At 34.9% G+C, this 26115-nt stretch overlaps 1 protein-coding gene across 1 annotated transcript; it reads right to left on the bottom strand.

Annotated features, from left to right (window-relative positions):
- Positions 1–790: 790 nt before the first annotated feature.
- On the bottom strand, positions 791–23825 carry LOC128994454 (F-box/WD repeat-containing protein 7-like). Its single transcript, XM_054419030.1, has 12 exons — positions 23731–23825; positions 21489–21875; positions 17709–17797; positions 16951–17068; positions 15786–15920; positions 13970–14173; positions 12473–12652; positions 11820–12001; positions 11060–11285; positions 7582–7792; positions 6370–6474; positions 791–3957 (listed from the first exon to the last, which is right to left on the bottom strand). The coding sequence occupies exons 2-12, from the start codon at positions 21873–21875 to the stop codon at positions 3794–3796; spliced, it is 2001 nt and encodes a 666-aa protein (XP_054275005.1). The 5' UTR covers positions 23731–23825; the 3' UTR covers positions 791–3793.
- Between the last annotated feature and the right edge of the window lie 2290 nt (positions 23826–26115).

The following is a 26115-nucleotide window of genomic DNA, read 5'->3' as shown; positions in this document are numbered from 1 at the left end:
CTTTTCAGACGAAATAAGTAAATAGTTCTATCATTTTTTGGTAAGTTACAAAAATAATTCTAGCATCAAAAGGGTTAATATATAGATGACTTTTTATTAGAAATTATTAGGATTATTAGACAGGAAAAAATTTGAATCTTTAAAGGAGGCTACATAAATAGGCAATTTAGGCATCATAGATACAGACAACTCAGACAGAAATTTATTTAAGACCAGTTTCGGCCCTCTTAACGAAAAAGGCCCTCTTCGGGACCTCATCCAATTGAAAAGTAAATCAGTCATGGTTATATCATATTTCCTAAATGGAAGATTCTTTTAATATTCCCTATATAGGAAATTTGCTAATAATCCCTATACAAATTTAGTTAACTGTTTAAATGTTATGAAAAAGATTAAGACAATTTTAAGATATGATTGGCCCTTTTGATTTTTCCTTTTGAACTGACATAATTGTTTCTTGTTATCAACTTCATTCAAATTGCAGTTATTGTAAGAACGATTTATTAAAAACTGATGCCCAGGCCCAGAGCTTACCATGCCACCTACGGTAATAGCTACTTCCCTATAGGAAAATTCACAAAAAAAAGGCCATTGTTATACTTATTTTGCAACAAGATAAAGGGTTAGACCATTCCCTTTCATACAATTTTGTTAATCCCACTGAAAACTCAAAATATAAATAGTGGTTATTTAATAACCCGGAAGCTCCAATGCACTTCAATTTGAACTCTCAATACCAAATGAGTTAACTTATTTCAGATAAAGGACAAAAATAACAAATTACTGGGGATGAAAACAACATTTTACTACACAAACTTTTACATCACATAACTTTACAAAAGGATAATTGAGCAATATTTCCTCTCCAAAGATCAGTCCAAATCACGCAACACAAATCTGAGCAACATAATGCGGTTACAGATTTATAGAATGACCAGAACCAATGATTGAGGCATATTTAACAGTCAGGTATCAACTATGCTCCCTGCATTACGACTACGATCCTTTGTATAAAAATACACAATAATCATCGTTATATAAATAATTTAGATATTCGTACGATACAATGGATTATCAGTGTGTTTAAGGAACTATAATGTAAAATATCTACACGCTTGTGCTAAATTACATTTTCTTTCACTTAAAATCTCGATTTATCAACATCAAGCATAATAATGAAACAATTCGACTATAACTAAATAAAGAGAAAGCTACACAAAAATGAACCGTCTCTAATATTAGGCTAACGGAAGCAAAATTTAAATAGTGAGTGATATAACTAAACACAATGAAGAAATAACAATTGGTTATTGCACCTACAGTATGTTACAATACTTAAATAAAACAAGTACAGCGAAACAATTAAATAGGTATCGATAATACAAAACTTTACAACAAATATATACATACAGCTTCAAAACAAAATAAACGCTATATAAGTTCAGTATACCAGATTTCATTTTATGAAAAAATCAATATACTATTACACAAAAGAATCTACTGCTTTATATCACCTTCAAAATATAGTCTTAGACCAGTTGTAAACAAAACCTAGAGCGAACAAGAATACATTTATTTAGCCTATGCAGTTTGAAATAATAGTTTTAACTGCTACGAGTAATTTGTGTATTGAGTAGAAAATACCAACACAACTTCAAGCTTAGTACATAATTTTGTAATCAATTACTTTTTTTTTAACACAGCTAAAGAAGTGTATTGATTATTTTCAGAGATACAGTATTACATAAGACTTTTAAACATTATAATAGAGATATATTTACTGTTCAGTAATTATGGAGGCTGTTTATAGGACAAGTTTCAAATGTTTAAGCATTTTATGCAAATAAATCAGTAAATTTATATCTTTTGCATCAATGCCCGAAGTAAGGTTATTTACCACCTACGGTAATAACTTCCTCCCTATAGGTAAAATTCACTAACAAAACAAATTAAGTTATATAAACATAGGCTCTTCACCTTCTAAAGACAGTTAACCACAAACAAACATAAGAAAGCAAACGTCAATATTATATGGATTGTTGAACTGTGGTTGCTTAGCAATGACAACAATGAATATAATAAAGTTAACAATATTAATTACTAGTTTTCCTAAATAAAATTAATAGCTGACCAGCAGGAATGAAGTGTTTCTTGATCTCACCCTTTAAACCCCTATTTTAGTTTATCAAGTGATTTTAAAGATCAAACTATAATACACATGGTGAAAATATTTAATTTAAAATGAATGGTAGATTTGAAGAACAAGTGGCGCTAAATAGGTTATAAAAGGAGGTATTTAATTTCACAGAAAATTTGTTTTATCTGTTTACGAGAGTTATCACTGGATTGAAGAAACAACTGTAGAAATCAATTCCAAGTTTAAGATAACAACTTAAAACCATAGAATAGCTGTCAAAGCAGTGCTACTTAATTTAATTCATCCATGGTTAAGCAAAATATAAACCAGGCCAAATTCTGGACCCTTTTAATAATAGGAAAACTCGATTTTAAGTCTAATATCATAAACAAACATGTTCAAATTGTGATTTTCACACCCTTACTCTTCAATCCCGTTTAAGCTGTCAGTGTACTTTGCAAGCTATAAACTGACAGATAATTTTTGGAAAATATAATGTTTTAGAATAAACTATCATCAACAAAGGGTGTAAAGAAAAAATAAATAGTGATCTTAAACGGAAACCGTTTTCAAGCTATAGACAAAGTTTTGAGCCTTAATTAAAAACTAACTAAAACATTTTTTTGCAATCAAGTAATAGTTTTACAACACTAGCCGGTTATTGTAAACTATTTATGTTTTTATAGTGAGCTACAACTAAACAGAATAGGATTCATACAACATGGCAAGGTACAAAATATTATTAACTGTTACTTCATCTTAGACCATTATAAGTTCTGACCATTATTTTGGAGTTCTGGCATAAATAAATTTATATTGAGCATGTAAACAACACCAAAATCGTGTCAGGTGGAAAAATATAAGTAGAGTTTGTAACAAAAAAAGCCTTGGCATATTAAATAAGCATAGACTTAAGAATATTTCATCAGGATTCCAACTCACATATTATATCAAAGGCCCAAAAACTCAAGTGAGCATATACAAAATTTAAGAAGTAAATAGTGATTTTGGACAACTACCTTAGAAAAAGCGAATAGTTTGTAATTATTGTATTTTAGTTGTGTAATTATTGTATAATAATTATAATACAAAATGGCGGATATCTGGTTAACAAAGCGATTTTGGAAAAAGTTGTATTCGTGATTTTCTCTTTATTATGACCCAAGGTATCACTACCAAAATTATGTCCCCAATTTTTTTGAACACCCTGCATAAACAGTCCTGTCTAGTTAGAAGAAACATTCATAGCATTAAAAGTCTTATTCAAGAAGCCACTAGAATCACTAAAATTTAGGAACCTCTGATATAAGATATGAGTTGGATGAAAGATAGAGCATGATATCTTCAAAAGACATAAGGTTTAACCTAAGCTTATAGCATACATACTGAAAACCATACATCCCAGGGTAGATTGAAAAGACAAGATTCCATAAAAATATTGAGTACAAGTGTATAATTTACGCTAATCTGCAAAAACCATATACTTTTTACAGCGTTTATATAAAATAAATATCACAACACTACAAAAGTACTACCACATAGTGTTACAGAAACTCGTAAGTCGCTGAACACAAACGCAACAACAGGTTCCGACTTGCAAAGTTTGAGGTATGATAAATACTGGCACTCTCCTTTCTGAGGTAATTTGGCTTTGTTTCATTTCACCTCTACATCAAAATCTAAAACTAACAGTTTGGTCTCCTCGGTGCCGTTCCTGCTGCCGACGGCACAGACGAGTTTAGTCTCGTTGGCTCGGATACGCCATACGACACCTCCGCTGCCACCACTGCCGAGCGCCACTAGGTTGCGGATAAACTCACCTGCAAACAATCATAATGACAACTGGGGGAATTGTACAATATGTGATGGTTTGTACAGGTCTAATAGAATGCCCAAAAGCATCAACTAAAGAGAAAATGTTCAAGATTGGAACGGTAGAATTTTGATTACATAATCCTTGGTTATCTATGCTATTCGTGACATATTTCTGTGTGGTATGTCTAAACTAGTTGTTCTCAATATTTTTCCTGGTGCGCCACTTCACAAGGACAAAAACATTTTGTGAACCACTTAAGTCAGGGTATTATGGATGGAATATGATTTTTATTTGTTATTTTTTCCAACCTCTCAGACAAATTTGTTAATCATAAGTATGAACCTTTACTGAGAAAGTTTTATCTGTGTAATTTATGAATACCTGAGTGAAATATTGAGCACTGTGCATATTATTTTTTTTTGCTCATATTATTGAGTACAGTTATATTAACACGTTAAGTGTGCGGGGCAAGAATTCCTGCCCTGAGGTACCGGCACCACTGGAACGATCCAGATTGGATTTATTGGTTTAGCTTCAGTTGGGAAATGTCGACCTCCGCTCCTCCCATGCCAACAACCTTGCTTCAGTGTGAGCTCAGTCTTGCAAAGTGATCGCCGCTCATTGTGCCAGTTTTATACTTCAATCCAGTTCAATTTGTTTTCAAAGCTGACGTGTAGTGTAGGGTTTGGGTTAGATTTAGTGAAATGGAACAGAATATTGATAATAATTAATGTAGTTAAGCATTGAAGAAGAAACCTAACCCCAAAATTGTGCTTGACGCCTTTTTTGCGGTATTTTTTTATGGTGTGACCAGGTTTTTTGCCCTTACTTTTTCCTCCATTTGGCAATACTTAGGGCCTGCTAGTAGTTTTGTTTAATGTGCTATCTATTAGGTTCTTTAAAAACTGTGTCCATGACTAGAATGCAGTACATGCTAAATATGCCTCTCACTTGGATGAAACTAAATTTACTCATTGTTATGGCTCAGTGTTCTCCAGCCGACTCCCTTGACTGTACAATTAAATAAATACTGTTCATCACAGGCCTGGTTATAGTACAAATCACAACCTGGCTGAGTGAACGAGAATCACTTTATCTTATATTTCCCAATAACATAGTTGTTTTAGTGTATTTCCCATAACTAAGTTATCACTGAGGCATGCTAAGGCCTAGCCCTAGGACCAATATTTACCTTTTCATTTTGAGGTCCCCAGAGGCCAAAAACACCCTCTGTTCAATTCATATATAGGCCTACATTTATATATGTGTCCGTTAGCACAATAATGAGTAAAAATTATTTGATTTTGATGAAATTTTGTACAAATCCTTGTTTATTTGAATGAGTTCGCGAACCAGCATGATCAGACAATGGGAACAGGTTTTTATGGAGGTTTTTAGGGGATAAACAGTTGTATCCATTTTTGACACTCAAAATATTAAGTTTTGCAATATCTTTCTAAGCCATTTTGTAGAGCTTAAGAAACAAATAATTTAGTACATTGGAATGTATGTGTAATGGTGCCAGAGAAAATCCCAAGAAACTACATTTAAAATCCCCATATTATTCTTATGAAGAATAAGTAAACTGTTGTGGTTTGCTAGTTTATCAATTTATTGTGATCAAATTTGGAAAATGTATTTACTTTATACTAAGCATTTCACTAAAATACAAACTTTATTACTTCCCTGTAGCAGCAAACCTAAAATCAAATGTATTTGGGTAGGAAATAAGTGTTGCATATTAAAGGAAATCTAGTAAATCAGGCAAGTGGAAATTCACTTAAGACTCTAGGTTTGCTGCGGCGAGGGTATTTATTATTGTCTGTGTAATCTGACCTTTTTGTTTATCTTCCACAGCCGGTTTCAGTTTTCTGTCATCTGTATTCAATCAAAAAAACAACTTTATTGGTTTAGATTCAGTTGGTAAACTGTTGTCCATGAAAATATTTAGTTTAGGTGAGTCAGTGGCTCAGTTGGTAGCATTAAGGACTTCCGGCCTAGCAGTGATGTCATGGCTTTGGATCCGGCTACCAGTCACGTCTTTTTTTAGTTGAATTTGCCCTTTAATGTACTGGCTCACCTCTTGCTTTGCTGTATGTTCAATACACAGGCCTCTGTGGCCCATGTGGACGGGCAAATGTAAGGTAAAAGAGGCCACCAACCTCTTAAAAAATAGGTAAACAGAGATGAAAATGTCTTAGAATATAAGTGTTAACTGCACTTATGTTTTACATGAGCTGTAAGAGCACAAGCTGAATTGAATAACTGAGAAGAAAAAAGTTTTACCTGTTCAGGAACAAGAACTTATTCATGGACTGAAGGACTCAATATTTAGCTTAGCAACTTACAACAGCTACAATGTTGTGTCTTATTGTTGAAAAGACCATAAACAATTTAGTATATTTCATAATTTTACCTGTTCGCACATCCCACAGTTTGACAGTCCCATCATCTGAAGACGTGATCACAAAACGATTGTTGAACTGGAGACAAGTAACAGCTGACTGGTGTTTCATCGGCCCTAAAATACGGAAATGGAAATTTAAAAATGACAAAACTTTCCTTTTAGTCCTTAAAAATAATTCAGATACCGGGTATGCTATAATTTGACCAATATGCTGCCGGTGTGTCAAAATGCACCAAAAGCTTAAAAGTACAATGTGTCATATAAATGATGTAGACTTCCAAAACAATTTCTTCAATCAATTTTGCTGATTTTTAATTGATCATGATAACTTAAAAATAATATGTTCAACAGAGAAAGAATGCTACAGTTATTAACTTATCAACTATAGTCCGCTCACAATGTTTAGGCAGTTAGAGGGGAAGTTCCCATATCACTTTTTTTTTTACTTTACATATGTTGCAGCTGTTAGACGTTTTAACAAATCTCAGCTGTTGAGCTATGTTTTAATGGTAGGATAAAGACATGAAGGTTTTTTTACAGAGGGCCAGGCTTAAGTTACCATGGAATTGCATCGCAACTGGAACAGCTAATTGTACACCCTCATTCACACAGGTACTCATTCTCCGTCAAATCCCAGGTCCTTGGTGAACCATGAGATCCTTTTGACTATGTTAACCTTTTCTTCCCTTTGATCTCCAGCCGATAGGCCAAGGGATCTCATACGCAGACCTTGCAGGGCTGGGCACATAAATAGAAAAGACATGGAGGCAATAGATTTCTTCCCATAAAACCGCCTAAATATTGTGAATGGAGTATACCTTCAACTAAAAGTGAATGACTCAAAGTATAAAAAATGAAAACACTATTTGTTAAACTATTTTTAGCACAGATATTCGTTTTTTAAATAATAAAATTCATTAGGCACTCAGATCGCTGTGGGATAAGGTTGTAATCAGCCTATTCAGAAAAATAACTCTATCATCATTGTGCCAGTTTTATTTTTTTTAATCAAAAAACAACTTCTTGGATCTGATTTGTGTGTAATCTATCGTCCAGAATCTTTGTTCACAACATATTTTTTAGTAAATTTTCAATCTTACATCATTAAATAATTAGAAGGAAATTGTTTTATTGTTACAAATCCATGTTAATATATTTCTGAAACACTTCATCCTACAAATTTTTATATTTTGTTTAGATTATCAGCAAGTCTATTTTTACCTGACAAAGTCTGCAGACACTGCCCAGTGAGGATGTCCCACACCTTGACAGTGGAGTCTGCGTTGCCCGACACCAGAATGTTGTTCCGCAGCTCCATACCCGACGTCAGCGACTGGTGACCCATCAGAGTGTGCTTACAAGCTCCCGTCTCCACCTCCCACACTCTGATACTGGTGTCCAGCGAGCCACTCACCACGTGCACTCCGTCAAACTATGTCAACAATTACACCAATCAAAGCACCTAGGCCTATAGAGTCTTTATTATTATTATTTTATGGCCAGCATTGGACCACTTAAGTCAATATAATGGTTAGGTTCTTTTTAAATTCTGTCTCTTCTTCTTGTCCGCCCAATACTTCTTCTTTCTTTCCGACCGTTGTTTTCTTTCTTCTTCCGAAACCACTCTTCCTTGTCTCTCCTTGTCACTCTTCCTGCAAAGAACTCATAAAATGTGTTTGCAAATTCTGTAAAAACAAGTGCAGCTGCAGAACTGCTCGTTTATCTTGCACATTATCGTGCAAATACAATGAATGTGAACAATAATACCCCCGCCGCAGCAAACCTGCAGATTAAGCGAATTTCTATTTGTCTGAATTGATTTTCAATTAAATCTATTTAAACAACATTAGTTTTAACGAGTACCTAGGATTGCTGCTACAAGGAAACTAATAAAGTTACTTTTCAGTCAAATATTAATAGCTTGGTATAAGATAAATAAATTTACCATTTTTATTTATATATATCTATAAACAAGCAAACTACAACATTTTAAAATATTCTCCATAAAAATAACATGAACATTTTAAATTTACAATTTTTTATTTTTTTCTGTTACCAATAGCCCTACAAAAACACTTTGATATACTAAATCATTTGTTTTTAAGCTCTTTAATAAGGTCTATACTATATTAGATTTATAGAGAGGTATAGAGGTATAGAGATATATATTGGAAAATTTTATGTTTTGAGGTTCAACAATTAGAAAACCCAATTTTTACCCCATAAAACAAAATACCGTTCCTATGGTCCGATCATGTTGATTCGCGAACTCTTTCTTTATTCCGCCTTACACCTTTAAACCAAATTTCATCAAAATCGGGCAAAAATTACTCAAGTTATCGCGTTCACGGACACACACACACAAATATGTAGGTACATATATAACAAATTGAACGAATGGTGTTTTTTGCCTCTGGTGACATTAAAATGACAAAGTAAATAGGTCCCGGGCCTAGGTCTTACCATGCTACCTACGGTAATAGCTACTTCCCTATAGGCAAATTAGCTAAAAATGGTGTTGGTAGAAATATTCTGCAACTTATAAAATATAGCGTGTTTTTTTATTTGGTGATATAAATTTTCTGTAAATAAATTTACGTTTATTACATTATTATTTAACTTGTTTACTTACCTTATACCTAAAAACTAAAACATTGGTCAGAAACACCATTTTGCATGATGTATATCAAAAGAAAATATATAGAAACCCAAAATACAGGCAGCCATTTTGAAAAATCCCGCCATTTTGGATTATAGCAACTTTGGTTGGTGCCTCCCCATCTTATTTGCATTGCCTAACCTTAAACTACATTCCCACCAAAGGGCATACTCTTATCACAATTTGCAGTTTTCTTATGGTTTTTTTACTGTAGCTCCCCCACTAAAAGGCACTCTTGCTATTCCACAACTTGTTAATTATTTTCTTGCTTATTCTATTTTCCGGTATCCTTAAAAGATGTCCTATGAATGAAATTCTTTTCTTTTTAATTATACTTGTCAATGGCTCTATCTCCTTATATAGGCTACAGTTTTATTTGAGGCCAGTCTCCAAACTCCATCTTTTTGATATTTTTTGTTTATACACGTTCTGATGATTCTTCTTTCTATTTTCAGTATTTTATCTATTGCTACAGTGTTGGTTGTTTTAAATATAGTTTCACTTGCATATGTTTTTTGTGGAAGTATGACTGCTTTGTAGTGTTTCAATTTTGTTAATATTGATAGACATTTTTTGTTGTATGTGTTTTTAGTAATATGTTGCATTCTGATCAATTTATTAATTCTATTTTGCCATGATGGATTTTCTTTAAGATTGTATGTTATGTTATAACTTCACCTAAGTATTTGTAATTTTCTACAATTTTGATGCAATGTTCTCCAGTTTTGATTTTGTTAGCCAATGGTGGTTTTGTTAACATTATTTCAGTTTTCTCAAAAGAAATTTTTAGACCTATGCTCTGGGCTATTTCCTGAAGTGATTTTATTTGTTGCTTGGTTTCTTGGATGTTATTAGCTAGAAGAGCCAGATAGAATCTTTATAATACAAATAAAAAATTGAAAATCCTGTAGCAGAACTACTGTTAAGAATTCCAGGATTTTCTTGTCAAGCCACAACAGGTTTTTAGAATGGAATGATCCTCTTTATCCCTAGGGTTGAAAAGAGTATTTATAAACGCAAACACAAACACCTGGACACAACATTTAAGCTAACAACAATTTTACAAAAGGTTGAAAACATTTGGAAGACATCAATCACTATCACGTTATACCAGCTACCTTAATTATCATTAGGTTAAATAGTTGACAGTTGTTCAATATCGTTGTGTCCATTCATTAATGTTTGCGTTTATGATGACTGTTCAAGATCCTAGTGTAACCTAGATTGGGAAAAGTGGTAGCTTAACAGAAAAAAATATCACTTAGAATTACAGGTACTTTAAAACTAAACAAATTAATATGACCCTTAGAACAAGCATGGTTGGTCTGTGAGCCTGACTCTATTACTTTGTGTCAGGTTTTAACCCTCAGGTCTGTAAACCAAAGCGGTCAGGGTCCAAACCGGTTGCTTTGCAGAGTATTGATTCTGTATTCTGTATTTGATTCTTGAATACTATCATTAACAGCTACAACCGGTTTATACATAATATTGTACATCATCTCCTCATTTCACGGTAAAATTGTGAACTCTTCTACGGTCAGAATGAAATCGTGAACCTATTCCACGGTCACGGCGATAATCGTGAACATTTTCTACAGGAAGTTTTCAACGTCTCCTGCAGTTACAGAGAAAACAAGAACATCTTCTACAGTCATGGTGAAATCGAGAACATCTGCCTTGGACACAGCAAAATCGTGAAGGGCTTTAACGGTTAGCAGTGAAACCGTGATTGTTTTATGCCAAAAAGCAATGTTTATCAAAGTTATTCCAAAAAAGAGAACATTTTCTGCAGTAATAGCAAAATCATGATCGTCCCCACTGTTACACCAAAATTGTGATCTAGTTCCTAAATCACAGCATTTGTTGGCCTTATTTCACTATCACAACAAATTTGTGAATGTCATGGGCAGTAACAGTAAAATAATGAATTTCTTCTCCAGTCACGACAATCTCTCCTAGACCCATAAAGCTTTGGGGACACGAACACCCCTACGTGACCAGTAATCAATATTATATTTGTAAGTATGAGCACTACGTTACCTGGAGAGAATACACCCTGTTGGTGTGCCCTTGTAGCGTATGCAGGCATTCTTCTCTCTCCGGGTTCCACACTTTGACCATGTAGTCGTACGCACCAGACACTACCAGTCTACCGTCGTACTGCACACATCGTACAGCTGCTAGGTGGCCTACCAGTACATGTAGACACTCCCCACTCTCTATGTGCCACACCCTCAGTGTAGCGTCTCTTGAACCACTCACGACTCTGTAAACCATAGTTACACTGTTACTGCTCTGACACTACCAGTCTGCCGTCGTACTGTACACATTGTACAGCTGCTAGGTGGCCTACCAGTACATGTAGACACTCCCCACTCTCTATGTGCCACACCCTCAGTGTAGCGTCTCTTGAACCACTCACCTCTCTGTAAACCATAGTCACACTGTTACTGATCAGACACTACCAGTCTACCGTCGTACTGCACACATCGTACGGATGCTAGGTGGCCTACCAGTACATGTAGACACTCCCCACTCTCTATGTGCCACACCCTCAGTGTAGCGTCTCTTGAACCACTCACCTCTCTGTAAACCATAGTCACACTGTTACTGATCAGACACTACCAGTCTACCGTCGTACTGCACACATCGTACGGATGCTAGGTGGCCTACCAGTACATGTAGACACTCCCCACTCTCTATGTGCCACACCCTCAATGTAGCGTCTCTTGAACCACTCCAAAAAGTAATTAAGTAGGCCTAAGTACTAAGTCAGGCCTCTTATAACCAACATACTCACTTTTTGCCATGCAGATGCATACAGCGTACAGTGGACGTGTGGCCGTAAAGCGTGTGAAGGCACACTCCAGTCTCAGCGTTCCACACCTTGAGCGTTCTGTCGGTGCTGCCGCTGATGATGATGCTTCCAGACATCTGAGAAGACCATACTCCACCGGTGTGTCCCACCAGTGTCCGCAAACACTGCAACCAATCAGCTGTTACAATCTACATGTTAATAGATAGGAATAAGCAATACACAAATGACTTAAGTTTTCGCCTACTTCATTTTGAGTCCTCTGTGGTGGTGAAATATTAACCCATTGGCATACCGAAATTGCCCTAAATGATTACACACAGGATTTTTAATTTATTTTTCTCTTTTAGTGACATGCCTACAGAAATGGAACAAACCCTAAGAACTGGCTTAGGCCTTTTTAGACAAGTAAACCACAATTGAGTGTCAGATTTAAAAATCAACTATCTTTTGACTCATTGTTGTTGAAAGTTACGATTTCTACAACTACCTTGGCAAGATAAGGAGGCAAGTGGGGTGTTTTCTCTACATTAACATTACGGTACTGAAAAATTGGGTGAGTTCAATATTGGCACTTGTTTGGAGTTTAATAAGGAGGAATTGTGATTTAAGAAATTCCTAAATAAATCTGTCCTTACCTTACCCGTTGTTGCAGACCAAACTTTAAGCGTATTATCATCGGATCCTGAGACAATCCTATTGCCGGAGAACTGAAGACATGTAATGACGTGATCATCGTGACCTTTCAGGATCTTAGGTGGTCTAATCGGCTTTACCCTCCAGTTCATCTCTATCCGATGATGTCTCATGAAGGCAGCCTGAAATGTATATTGTTGCATAAACTACTGCTACAAATCCCAATTAACCATTAATTTCCAAGTACTTTGAGTGAACAACTTGATTCTGGTTTTCCCAGAGATAAAAACACTAGACCTCCATAAAGATATTTGCAACCAACGTCCCATGAAATTCAAAAACACCAAAGTCAATTGCAGCATAGCAATGCAATACACCGCATAGTAATTACATTGCCAGTACAGTAGAGTCCCGCAAACTCGGCGTAATGTGGACTGTAAGGGTGCCGAGTTTGTGAAATGCCGGGTTATTGGGAACTAGGGTTAAAAACAAGAACAATACAATTTTTAATCTTATTAACTACTCCTTTAATTTATATGTTTGTTTATATGTCCTTTTATATTACAAGTTAGTATTAAGTCATCAGATATAGTAAAACAAATCATTTGTACGAGCTGGAAATGATTTGACTTGAGCTGGCTTGAGTTCATGTTTAACTCGGACTCAAAAAATCACTAAATTTCTGAGCCAGGTGATGGCCGAGTTATCCAGACTGCCGGGTTATCGAGTGCTGAGTTTGCGGGACTCTACTGTAATCAAATTGCCGTAATTGCCGGTATAATCAAAGCAATTTAGTACTTTAAGTAAATTTTGTTTCAGGACAGGCTTTACACCAGAATTGTGAATTTTAGGAAAACCCGTAGCTTACCTTAAAAAAAGTACAGCTAGGTCAGGGCACACATAGAGGACATAGAAAACACATTTTTTATCCCCTTAGGAACTTTATTCAATTCGAGAAAAAGAGAGTTGTAGAGAAACGTGTACATGGTACCACTCATACTTGGATTTCTATCTATTTCTACATTTGACATAGTCCTCCAGGAAAAATATATAGTGTTCTGTATCTTCTATATGGGTACCATGGCCTAGGCCTACCTAGACTTTTCCTAAGGTAAACAAGCGGCTATCTGTTCCCTTTTTTTTCTAAGTACCGGTACCTAAATGTTTTAATATTGTGAAACCAGCTGCAGTTGAACCTCGGTAAAACAAATTACTCGATAAGACGAGTTTTAAAAACAAACAGAAGCTTGTCTCAACATGAAACCCCACCCATTCCTCTTCCTTCCTTATTCATTGTTTGGCACGTGCCTGTGCAGAGGAGAAACCTCTATAAGACTAATAACGGCGGTATTAAACCTCGATAAAATGAACCTCTTTATTAAGAATACCTCGATAGTACGAATTTCCACCCACTCCTTGAAATTCATCTTATAGAGGTTCGACTGTACTGTAGAAAATAAGTTACAGAAAGTCGTAACAAACCGGAGCCCTAACCGTACCTTCCAAGGTGATGCAGGGTTGTTAGCGTTGGGTTGACGGTGGCGCATTCTCTTGCTTGTCTGACTGTCCATGGCTACACCGGCCTCTCTGCACTTGACTCTCCACAGCAGGTTGTCCTCAGAGAGGAATCTCCAGCTGGTACAAGTCTGTGCTGCTCTCAGCAGATCACGCGGCTCCAGGAACGACAACACGTATAGAGCCAGCTGTGGATAGTTACAAAAAATATAATAGCCTACACTCATAAAAAAGAATACGGTAATCACTGACTTTCATGTCTTCAAGATGTAGGCCTAACCAACTTACATTAAAATGAGAATACTATTGATATTAAGTTAGTGAAAAACTTAGCCGCATATGCCAATACTTCATTGCAATGTTTTGTGATAACTTTTATTCTTCTTGAGTGAAAATAGGTATGAAAAGTACTTACCTACATACCTGTACTTATAAACTGAAACTTACTTGCTGGATTTATTACATAGCCTACAGTTACATTCTAAAATTAACTTAGCAAATTCAATGATTTTTTTCTAATTTATATTTTTCCAAATGAAATTCTGTTGTGTTTCATAGTAAAAAACAATACCTCTACAGACACAATTGCATAGTATTACATTATAACGATGGGAACGGAAGTCTCTGGATTCGTTCTAAAGATTATATTAACCAGTTTCAAAATTCAGGTAAAATATGCCCTACAGTTTTACCCAGGAAGGGGTGGTTTACCTGAGCGGTGGTTGTCCAAGGGTTAGTTAAGAAATGATGAAAGAAACTTTACGTTTCTTTGCCATCATGGTGTTTAATCCAAAAGTTGTATAAGAGCTAAAAATTTCCCATTAATTAATTTTAATTTCCAATTCAATAGCGATTAAATTTTTCTGTGGGAAGCAGAACTTTAATAGTTCAATGTGAAAAGAAATGTATTCACGGCACTGTAATTTTACTAACATTAAAAAAACTCAATAGTGGAATTTTGCTATCTAAAACAATTAACAATAAGGCTTGTCACAGACTGCGTCCGGTCCGGTAATATCGGATCAGGTAAATTCGAAAACCATTAATTCAAATGAAAGTCTCCACACTGAATCCGGTCCGGTGCGTCAGGTGCGGTCCGGTAAAATTATTTCGGATAAGAAGCGATAGGTTACCGACAAGCTTCCGGCGCCGGAGAGCTTGCGCATGCGCAGACCAATCTCTCTTGTGTCAGGGTAACAACCTGGCCAACCAGAAAAAATTCATAAGTAATTCATGAGTAAAAATAAATCCCGGTAGTTAAGTTCCTACTTTTCCATACTAAAATTTCCAACGTTTTTTGCGCGCTAACTCCCGAAATGATTTTTTAGCGCTTACACAGCTTGCCAGACTCGAGATTATATCGTGAGGTTATATCCCGGTCATAGAAACGTCATCGTCGTCACCCGCGGTCACGGAAACGTCATCGTTGTCTCCCGCGGTCATGGGAACGTCATCTCCCGCGGTCACGGAAACATCATCGTCGTCTCCTGCGGTCACAGAAATGTCATCAACATCACCCGCGGTCATGGAAACGTCATTGCCTTCACCCACGATCACGGAAACTTCATCATCGTCTCCCGCGGTCACAGAAATGTCATTGTCATCACCCGCAGTCATGGAAACGTCATCAGTGAAAACACCGGATCAGAATTAACCAGACCGCACGCAGTGTGTGACGAGCCTAACATTATTATTCTCCAATCCCATACATGATTATGGTAAGATTTCGCTAACTCAACAAAATCAACTTCCATTCCAAACATGTTTTAATCTTACGACTTGTACCTGATTTGTTCTTACCTCTTTAGGAAGGAGTGAGATGAAATCCCTTTGGAACTGAGGCTCGATGAGCTGCATCATATGCCTGACTTGCGTTGGTTCACATAGTTCAATGAGACCATCAATGGCTAGAAGCCTCTCCGCATTAGACCACGTCTATAAACAAACAAAATATATCAAGTTTGCCTCAAGTAGTACAGGAAAAGTGGTATTTTATTAATGTTAACAGAACTAAACAATGTGTAAACACTAAAACAGTGTGTCCACCAGTTGATCAAACTAAATTTATTGACTTTGATGGGGGGGGCTTAAACTACGAAAATGTACAACCTTTGGATAAGACAGTAATTTCCAGTGACTTGAACATAGTCAGGGAGACAATATTTTGTGCCGTGACGATTTGAGTTGGTTGCCTGCTCCCAAAGTATATTCGCTCTCACTGATTCTGCATTATGAATCAGTGAATTTTTATTATTGTCTGCAGCAAGGTGCAAAACATAAGAATTTAGCTAGGCCCTATTTTTTGTGATTTTTGTGACTCTGAAATTTTGATACTTTTCAGTGATACTTTTTTCTAGCAAAGTCAATGACTTTTCCATGAATTCTGTGATTTTTCTGATCAGTAGACACCCTGTAAAATTAAAATAATGCTCTGTTGGTTTAGTTTATTTGATTTTTGAAAATATGACTGCAAAATCGCCAAAAGTGCCTTGATACTATAGAGTTTGTCCAGTGCCAGTTGGAGGGTTAAAAACAGGCCGACCGCACAATTAGAAAGGGACAGACTGATGTAGACAGTCTGTCCCTTGCTGCCTCTGTGGTCAGTCAACCCTTACTTAAATTTGGGAGAACATTGTAACTAGACGCTTGATCACGGGTCTAAACCTTTTCCACGAGAAAAATCGTTTCCATGCCGCCTAATTCCTGCGAATCTTGTCTTCATGAAAATTTGCTGATAAAAATTGTCCAGAGATATCACTTCTGCCTAGTGTAGCATGGTTAAACCAATGTCCGGTTAAAAGGTTTCCGGACGAGAGGAAGTCTACTGTATAGGCCTATACATATTCTTATCCATCCACTATTCAGTTCTGTATCATCACTCCGAAGAACGGGTAAAGAAAAAACCATGATACAGATAGTATGGCATTACAAATATCCAAGAATATTACACGATGGGTGAACTCACCTTGAATTTATTAAGCCAATCGGTTATTTCTACTGGTGGATTATCTTTGGATGGAATTACACTTCGTTGATGTCTTGTTTTTTCTCCTGAAGGGTTTTCATTTGGTTTCTTTTTTACACTGTAACATACCAAGAACAAATGTTTAATATAAAGGCTTTAACAATTTCTTTGCACAATAGAAATTATTATTGTTACATAATCCTCCACATTTTGTCTTAAGGCAGTGCTAGATGTAGTGTGTTCAATTCACCTCTTGTGCTTGAAGGGTCCGCTATAAATTGAATATAAAAACTTTATAAACATTTTTTTGTTACACAAAATACTATGGGAAAAACTAATGTAGGCCTACTTTAAACTCTGCTGGAGGCACTTCTTTTGGTAAAAAAAAAACTTTGAGTTTCTCTCAAAAGTACTAGTTGGCGACATCTAGGCTAGGGTACTGAACATTTTTAGAAAGGCGTAAAGACCTAAAAAGTAAGATAATATATCTATATAATACTGTTATATATCTACCTGTATTATAGTCCAGTGGTTAGTAGATTATTGAAAACATTACTACTGTAAGTGACAGTTGAGATTTATCTATGTAAACCAAGCTATTTATTTTATTATTAACTTTGAAAGTGAACCAGCCTACATTAATATAAACAAACACAGTTGTAACCATTTGTAAAATATCAAGCAACAGTGTGATCAGGTTTGCTGAGATTTTTGGTTGGCAAATATTATGTTAGCTAGGCCTAATAGATTTTACTTACCTAGATACAGCAGTCTTGTCTTCTGGAAATAATTTTTTACATGGTAATCCATTTGGAGCTTCTGCTAGGTGTTCAAGTTTTCTTTTACGCTGAAATTCAAAATATTGGTTATTCATCCTCATTTACGATCTTAACAAAGATCATAATAGGGTATTTTACATAGGCCTATCATTGAAACAACAGTCCAGGGGCTAAAAAATACACTCACAGCACATATACACTAATGATTTGTAATTAATTGTAGGCCTACATCAATTTTGTCTGAAACTGTTAAATGGGGCAAATAAAAATAAGTAAAACCCTATAGACACTACTTAAGATTATAAAGTTATAGGCCCCTTAAAATAAGAAAATAAATAGCAAAACCTAGAAATAATTAGAACACATATGAAACCATTGTTGTTCGTTAGTGAAAAGGATTGTGAATAACATATCAAAAGTCTCCAAAAATATCTTTGGTGGAACGCCACCATTTTTCCAAAATGGCGGCCAAATCCAGTAGTTTTTTGCTTTTTATTGAAATTCTGACTTTCCAGTCAATATTGGTGAAAAGTCGTCAATACATTTAATGTTCCTCCTGAAATTACCTTTAAAATGATACCAAATACATGTACCTACAACAAAACATAAACCCCGTAGAAATAATAAAATATTTCAAATAAAAATATTTTTTATAAATTAATGTATTAGTCCAAGCAAACTAAAAATAACGTACACAGGGATTGTATAAACATTTGCAAGTAAACATGTTATGGTTTTATTTTTATTGTTGTGGTGTGCAGAGTAACATACCAAAAGTTGCAAAAAATCAGTCCACGGGAAACCCCTAAATTAAGGAAAAATGGCGGCTTTTCCCAATATTGGACAAATTTTTCAACAAAAGATACCACATGTTTTTTTGCACATTTTTCGAGATATTGACTTGGAACCACGACCGATATTTATTGGATAGTCCGTACTTAATTTCAATAGGGGACGCTTTTTGGGCCGCCATCTTGGATCAGCCATATTGGATCTGCCATATTGGATATAAATATTTTTTAATGTAATTATAGTGTTGTGACACATCATTATGAACTAGATTTCCACGCTGATTTCAATGCTGAAATCAGTTTTTTAAATAGCGTTTTACGATTTTAAGATATATCAAAACTAAAACTCTCCCTCATACATTTCTTATGGACGTTTCGTACTTTGACAATTTAAAAACACATTGAAAACTACCACAGTCTAATTTTGTACTATCAGGTTCAAGTATGGCGTGGAAATAGTTCACCAGCAGATCCAACAGATTGGGAGTGGTGTTTGACTGATGGTACATATGACTAACTTACTTATAAATAACTGTACTTATAAATAACTGTAACTGTGTAACTTGGAAATTATATTTAGATAAATATAGGATATGGCCTTTAAAAAATTTCAACAAAACGTTTTATGGTTTTATTTTGTAGTGTTGTGCAAAGTGAAAACGGGAAAAACTCGTCATAGCTATTCGTTCAAGTATTGACTTTTATTTTAGCTGTGGATTCCTTATTGGGAGTTATTTAGAATTGGGGATAAATGTCTTTAACTAAAGACAAATTTCAAAATAACAATAATTCATTCAATAGTTCATTGAAGGTAGGCCTACATGATTCGTTTTAAATTTGTCATGTGTCATTTAATAATCAATAAAATTAAAGCCAAACATTTACTGAGTACTTTGATACCAGAATGAACTTGTTAACATAATAACAACCCGAGATATAAATCTTTTAACAAAAACTGATAAAAAAGTTTAATTTAATTTTGTGTTGGGGTTTGTACCTCGTCTATAACTAGTCTGTTTTAACCATAAATAAAACAAAATTAAAGCTAACTAAAATGAAAGATCTTTTATCACTGAATATTTTAAGGCCAGAACGAACTGCAAGCAATAATAATACCTGGAGAAAAATAATCCAAACACATTTTCAAAATAACTTACGATACGTCCATAACTGATGTATAGGGGAGAGTTTTCGTTTTAATATATCTTAAGCAACGAAAAAACTTAATTAAAAACGGATTTCAGCATTGAAATCAGCGTGGAAATCTAGTTCATAATGATGTGTCACAACACTATAATTACATTAAAAAATATTTATATCCAATATGGCAGATCCAATATAGCTGATCCAAGATGACTGCCCAAAAAGCGTCCCCTATTGAAATTAAGTACGGACTATCCAATAAATATCGGTCGTGGTTCCAAGTCAATATCTCGAAAAATGTGCAAAAAAACATGTGGTATCTTTTGTTGCAAAATTTGTCCAATATTGGGAAAAGCCGCAATTTTTTCCTTAATTTAGGGGTTTCCCGTGGACTGATTTTTGCAACTTTTGGTATGTCACTCTGCACACCACAACAATAAAAAAAAACCATAAAATGTTTACTTGCAAATTTTTATACGATTCCTGTGTACGTTAATTTTATTTTGCTTGGACTATTACATTAATAATTTATAAAAAATATTTTTCTTTGAAACATTTTATTATTTCTACGGGGTTTATCTTTGTTGTAGGTACATGTATTTGGTATCATTTTAAAGGTAATTTCAAGAGGAACATTAAATGTATTGACGACTTTTCACCAATATTGACTGGAAAGTCAGAATTTCAATAAAAAGCAAAAAACTACTGGATTTGGCCGCCATTTTGGAAAAATGGTGGTGTTCCACCAAAGATATTTTTGGAGACTTTTGATATGTTATTCACAATACTTTTCACTATCGAACAACAATGGTTTCATCTGTGTTCTAATTATTTCTAGGTCAAACCACATATTCAGAGGCCTATTAGGCTACCTATTGATTTTGCTAAGCTTGATGAAATTAAATGTTTGTTTGCAAATTGTAAAAAAGTCCAATGAAATTTTACAGCTGGACACAAAATTACAGCTAGTGAAAAATTTAAATTTAAGCAAAAAATTAGTTTGTTGAACTGATTGTTTTATGATTGAATATATTTCAACAGATTAATTGCCACTACTCTACCTCTGTAGAGTGAGGGAAAAAATTTTCTTGTAAACCTTTTAAAAAAATTAATTCACTTAGGCCTAATAAAAATTTGACAATTAAGGCTACCGGTAGTGTTTATTTAGCTAAGGGTAGCCTAACTTATGAAAGAAAATTGTTTCTAATCCTAAAATACTTAAGCCTCTGTGGGCTATTTATCGCGACAAAAAATATAATGGGTTTAACAAAAAATTTGCTAGTTTAATGACATTGCTTGCCACAACACAAAACATTCATACAGTAGGTAAGTGCTGAAATGCTTACACTTTTTAGGCAGTTTCAGTGTTTACAACAGAAATTTTGTTCATTTTTCGAAAGAAGTCTGAAACATTTGTTTAAAACTGTTTACACCTGAGTTTTCAACAGAATGCTTAAAACTTGCATTTACTACACCCCCTAAATAGGTACTGTATTATTGCCCACTAATAATAAATTAGTGCCAACAATATGTATGTATGTGTAACAAAAATACACAAAGATTTGTGTGTTTCGCAAAACAAAAACGGTTGCGGAGGAAACAACAAAAGAGATAAACAAATTTTAAAATCATTTTATAACTCAGAATTAATTTAGGAATCTAGGAAGAAAAAAATAGGCCTACTGATTTAAAAAGTGGTCAAGCAAACAATTAATTAGGTCTATTTTATTTCTGGATTACTTTATATGGATACGTACCGGTAGGTAAAACATTGGAATTAATTCTAAACAGTTTTCACAGCTACAAAATCAACTAAGGTACTTACAGCAAGGCCCGCTCTTAGCTCCTCGATTTCACCTACTCTATTTGAAGGGGGATTCTGTGAGGACACAACAAACGTTGCCTGTTCAGAAACGTCATCATCACTCACTCCAGTTCCACTCCATAGCCAATCATCATCCACTTCTTCTTCACTGTCCTCCTCCCCACCCTCTTCTTCCACTTCCCCCTCACTGTTCTTAGATGGACTTGCCGTCGCCTTCACTTCCACCACTACCTCCTCCTCACTCGAGGTCCCAGGCACTTGAGTTTCACTCTCCAGACATTCTGTTGGGCTAAGTTTGGTTGTATCAGTCTTCTCTCCCTCCGATGCCGATTGTTCCGACATCGAGCTGGATGGTGTTGCCAAGTCCATGTTGTGAGGTGAAGACATCTGGAACCATTGAGATACTTATTATGGTGATTAAATGTTTTACATCAAAGTTTAGTAAACTAGAATTTGTGACCCTAAGTGGGTTGTGTGAGGAGTTTAAACATTGAAAATGTTTTTCCCCTGTGAGCATAGACAAAAAGAATAAAATATAGACTGTCAGCCGTGCATTGGTTACTATGGTTACCATAGGTTCTGGCGCACACCGCTGGGAGCGCCGTGTAGTTACGTAACGCGTAGGCCGTAACTACATGACGCTCCCAGCGATGTACGCCAGAACCTATGGTAACCGCAGCAAAGCTGACGGTCTATATTTAATTCATTTTGTCTATGCTATGAGTCACCTGTCCAACACTTAGAACAGAGATAAATGTGATTTTAAGCTTTATATTTGTGATATTGTTAACCCTGTTTTTTTTTCAGGAGTGATGTGTCAAGTTTGCATGCAACATTCTTACACTAATACTGCGATCACCGAAGACGTCTGCAAAGTTTGCATGATTTAAAATTAATGATTCTCTAACAAAATGAAGGTAGACGTTAGATAGAAACGGATTGTTTCCTTTCAAAACGGTAAAAATGTGTTTTTCATTATGGCCATTGGCGTAGAAAACAGAAAAAAATTTAAAAATACAGTAAAATTTCTAAAATTCAGCTGTGTGTTAGTCAAGGCCGTAATAGTAATCCTTTCCAGCCATCTAAAATGTTGATATTTTAGTCCATCCTATATAGGCTACCGATTTCCTGCCACTGCTAGTCCACATTGTCCAATACAGTTGTGATTTGCAATGTTTTTTTTAAATCATTCTCCATAAAAATATCTCTTTAATTGACAAATAAGAACCGGTAGCCTACTCTTACTTAACTGCATGTTATAAACGCCACTAGCATTGACAACATGAACAAGAACAAGACTAAACTTTTATTGTAGGCCTAACCATAAAACAAAATACTAACCAAAATACTTTCCATTATTTGCATTACCATCTGGGCCAACTAATAAGGCAAACAGAACATTACACAAATTATTTTGCACATCATTTTTGAAACATTGTGAAAGTTTATTTACTTTTAGTAATTTCCCAAATAGGGAATAATCTTTGAGTTAGCGTAGACCTGCACCCAGGGCCCATTTACTATACAATGCAATGTATACTATACTAAAACCAGGGAGAATGTTATCATAATTGAGACTTTTTGAAATCCAAAACCCAAACCAAAGATTTTTGTGTCAACTGTCAATATTGGCTTTAAAAACTTGGAAATAGAACCCTAAAATCATAAAATATTAAACTCAATGTGGCTAATAAAACTGTTCATTTTGTATCTAGGCCTAATACCTAGGCTACTAATTTACTTCCCTAAAGTTTCATCACGATCGGATGGTCGTTTAGTAACGCATTTAAAGGACTTTAAAATATTGGATTTAATATATTAAGATAACAACATCCAAAGAAAACAGAGACTTTTTTAGACAAAGATATGGTGTACGTACAGGCATATCCATCTTGACAAATACATAATTTGATTCTTAGTTTGTTTAGATATTAAAATAGATTGTTTTACATTTTGAGTTTTTAGGGACTTTAAGTTAGCGCAAGAATTATTGAAGAAAAGTTATTTTCAAAATTACAAATGTGTAAGTGTGTACTATTTACCCACTTGCCCAATACTAACTTAACTTAGGGTTTTAAAGCTAATTATTTATGGAAGCTGTAGTCCACTTAAACTTACCCACAAATAGGGGTTTAACATAATTAGGCCTCTAGGCCTACTACAGGTAGTAACTTACAGCGTGTTATAACGTTTACAAAAACAACAAAAATTAAAAATTAGAAAAGAAAATTCGGTACCGTACTTTGGTATTATCCGGAGGCCACCCTCTTACAGCGCGTTGCAGCGGTTATGTTAGAATGGGTTATCATTTAAATATGTTTGTAGGACTTTCCTTGTTTTTTTTATGAATCAAACTAGTACCAGATGAGTCATATTTTCACCCGCCAAATCCCCTCCAAGTAGGCCAAGGTCAGATCCTTGACCAGAGCGTGCGCATCACCTGTCACCGCCCGTATCTGAAATAATGTCTTGAGTGATGACTCATGCAGTCTTGTTCGATTCATAACGAAACGAAGAAAGTCCTACACAAACATATTTATGATAACCCGACGTAACATACGCTGTTTACCTACTTGGTGGAGTAGCCTACATGTGGCAGCAAACGGCGGCGACAAATTCAACTCAATCCCCGCCACATCGCTGCCTTCTGGGAGGCAGAACTCAAAGGCCGCAAATTATTATGGATTATCTAGTCATAATGAGCAATTTACAACTCAATCAAACTGTAAAATTGGTGTAAATCCGTTGGCAAATAAATAAATTGCAATTGTGTCATATTTGTACAGTAAGGCAATTAACTTAAAGTTTGTTCTTTCCAATTTCCTAGATTTTTGAAACTTTGGTGTAAGAAACCCCTTTAAAATAAGTGGCCTCCATATAAGTTCATAGGCCTACCAAAGTACCAAAGTTGGTTTAGCCTACATATAAAGTAGGCTTAAGTTAAGTAAAACTTAGGAAATATACCAAAGTTTAAATCAAATGTTTTAAACCCAGTATGTTTTTAGGCCCAGTAACTTAGGCCGGGTACACTTCCATATCTGTTGGCACAGGTACACTTCCAAAAGTTAACTGTTGGCACAAACAACCGAATGAAAATATCGATCGATATATCGTTTGGTTAGTTAGGTAAGGTTAACCTAACCTAACTAACCAAACATTAAGTTATATCAAATGAAACAATCGAATAATCGATACTACTCATTCGGTTGTTTGTGCCAACAGATATGTAAGCATGGTACCCCTTAGGCCTATCTTAGCTTTGTTACTTTGTCTATTATTTTATATGCCTGATCAAAGTCAACCATTTGAAATTCTAGTAGCAGTGGAGTAAATGGGTTGTTACTCCACTGCACCTCATTTAAGTTACGTTAACATTTTAAGAAGAAAAACCTTTAAAATTAGGCTAGGCCTAGGGCCTAATCTTTTAACCACTCTCCACTAAGGTCACGTTTTCTCTGATTTTTCATTAGCTTACCAAAACCCTAGGCCTATTAAACTAAGCTAGTGATGGGAGAATCGAATACTTTCAAGAATCGAATACCGTGAATTCGTAGCCTCCCCTGTATTCGAATACTTTTACGAATACTTGTATTCAAACACCTTTGAGTATGCAAAGCATGGAAAATGAGTGTGTAATTCTTTTTTCCCGTTCTTTTGGCCACTGTTATTTCGTTTTACAGTAATTAATTCATCAATATAATTTATTCTATGTAATTTTAAACTATATGATTTTTAAAAGGTACATTTATTTTGACTTATAATTATTTCATGGTCAGTTACAGTCTTATTAATGTATTATTTTCTATTATATTAACTAATTAATATCTTAAATAATATGTCTTATTCATTTGTATGGATAATTTACATCAGATATGCATGTTATTTTGCCATGTAACTATATAAATCGGTTGAAGTTATAATAAATTCTATTCAATTGCCCTCTACCAGTTTAGTAACCTAATATTTTAAATATCCAATATATTCTAAATGTTAACGATTAATAATAATCTTATGTAAATTATATAGCTAATGGTAAAATTATAACGAATAGATGAAAACAAATGCTGCAGTAAAAACATTAAATACTCTTACAAATGCTACGGATTCGTAAGATATTCAAAAGGGAAGTCAGTAGTTGAAAAAGTGTTGAATACATTTTTGAATCCCCCGAATTCGCTTTCTAGATGCAAGAAATCCTGCAAAATCTGAGGTCAAGAGTATTCACAATAAGATTCAATAAGATTTATTGCAGCCATTAAACATAACATTTTGTAATAGGCATTGTTACAATAGTACTTAAAAATAGATCATACATCAATTATAAATTTAAATATCCAATTTAAATTTTAACTTACTTATCAGTATTCGTACGAATCTGAAGTATTCGAATCTACGAATACTCGGGCTGTATTCGAATACTATTCGATTCTGTATTCGATTCTCCCATCACTAAACTAAGCAAGATTCCATAGGCCCTAAGTTATCAATAAGTTAAAAGGCGATCTTAAGTTAAATTTACTTAGGCTAAATTTTATAAATCAGCAGATATACATTTTAGGCCTGAAAGCCAAAAACAAGGCCTAGGCTAAGCCCAATGGCATCAATTAAAAAATTACTCTTACCTTTG

This window comes from Macrosteles quadrilineatus, unplaced genomic scaffold, assembly GCF_028750875.1.
Source record: "Macrosteles quadrilineatus isolate MER2022 unplaced genomic scaffold, UCM_ALF_1.0 Scaffold_5__1_contigs__length_97177068, whole genome shotgun sequence".
In the NCBI taxonomy this organism is placed as follows: domain Eukaryota; kingdom Metazoa; phylum Arthropoda; class Insecta; order Hemiptera; family Cicadellidae; genus Macrosteles; species Macrosteles quadrilineatus.
The sequence above is the reverse complement of the archived record's forward strand: the minus strand, read 5'-3'. Positions and strand labels throughout refer to the sequence as shown.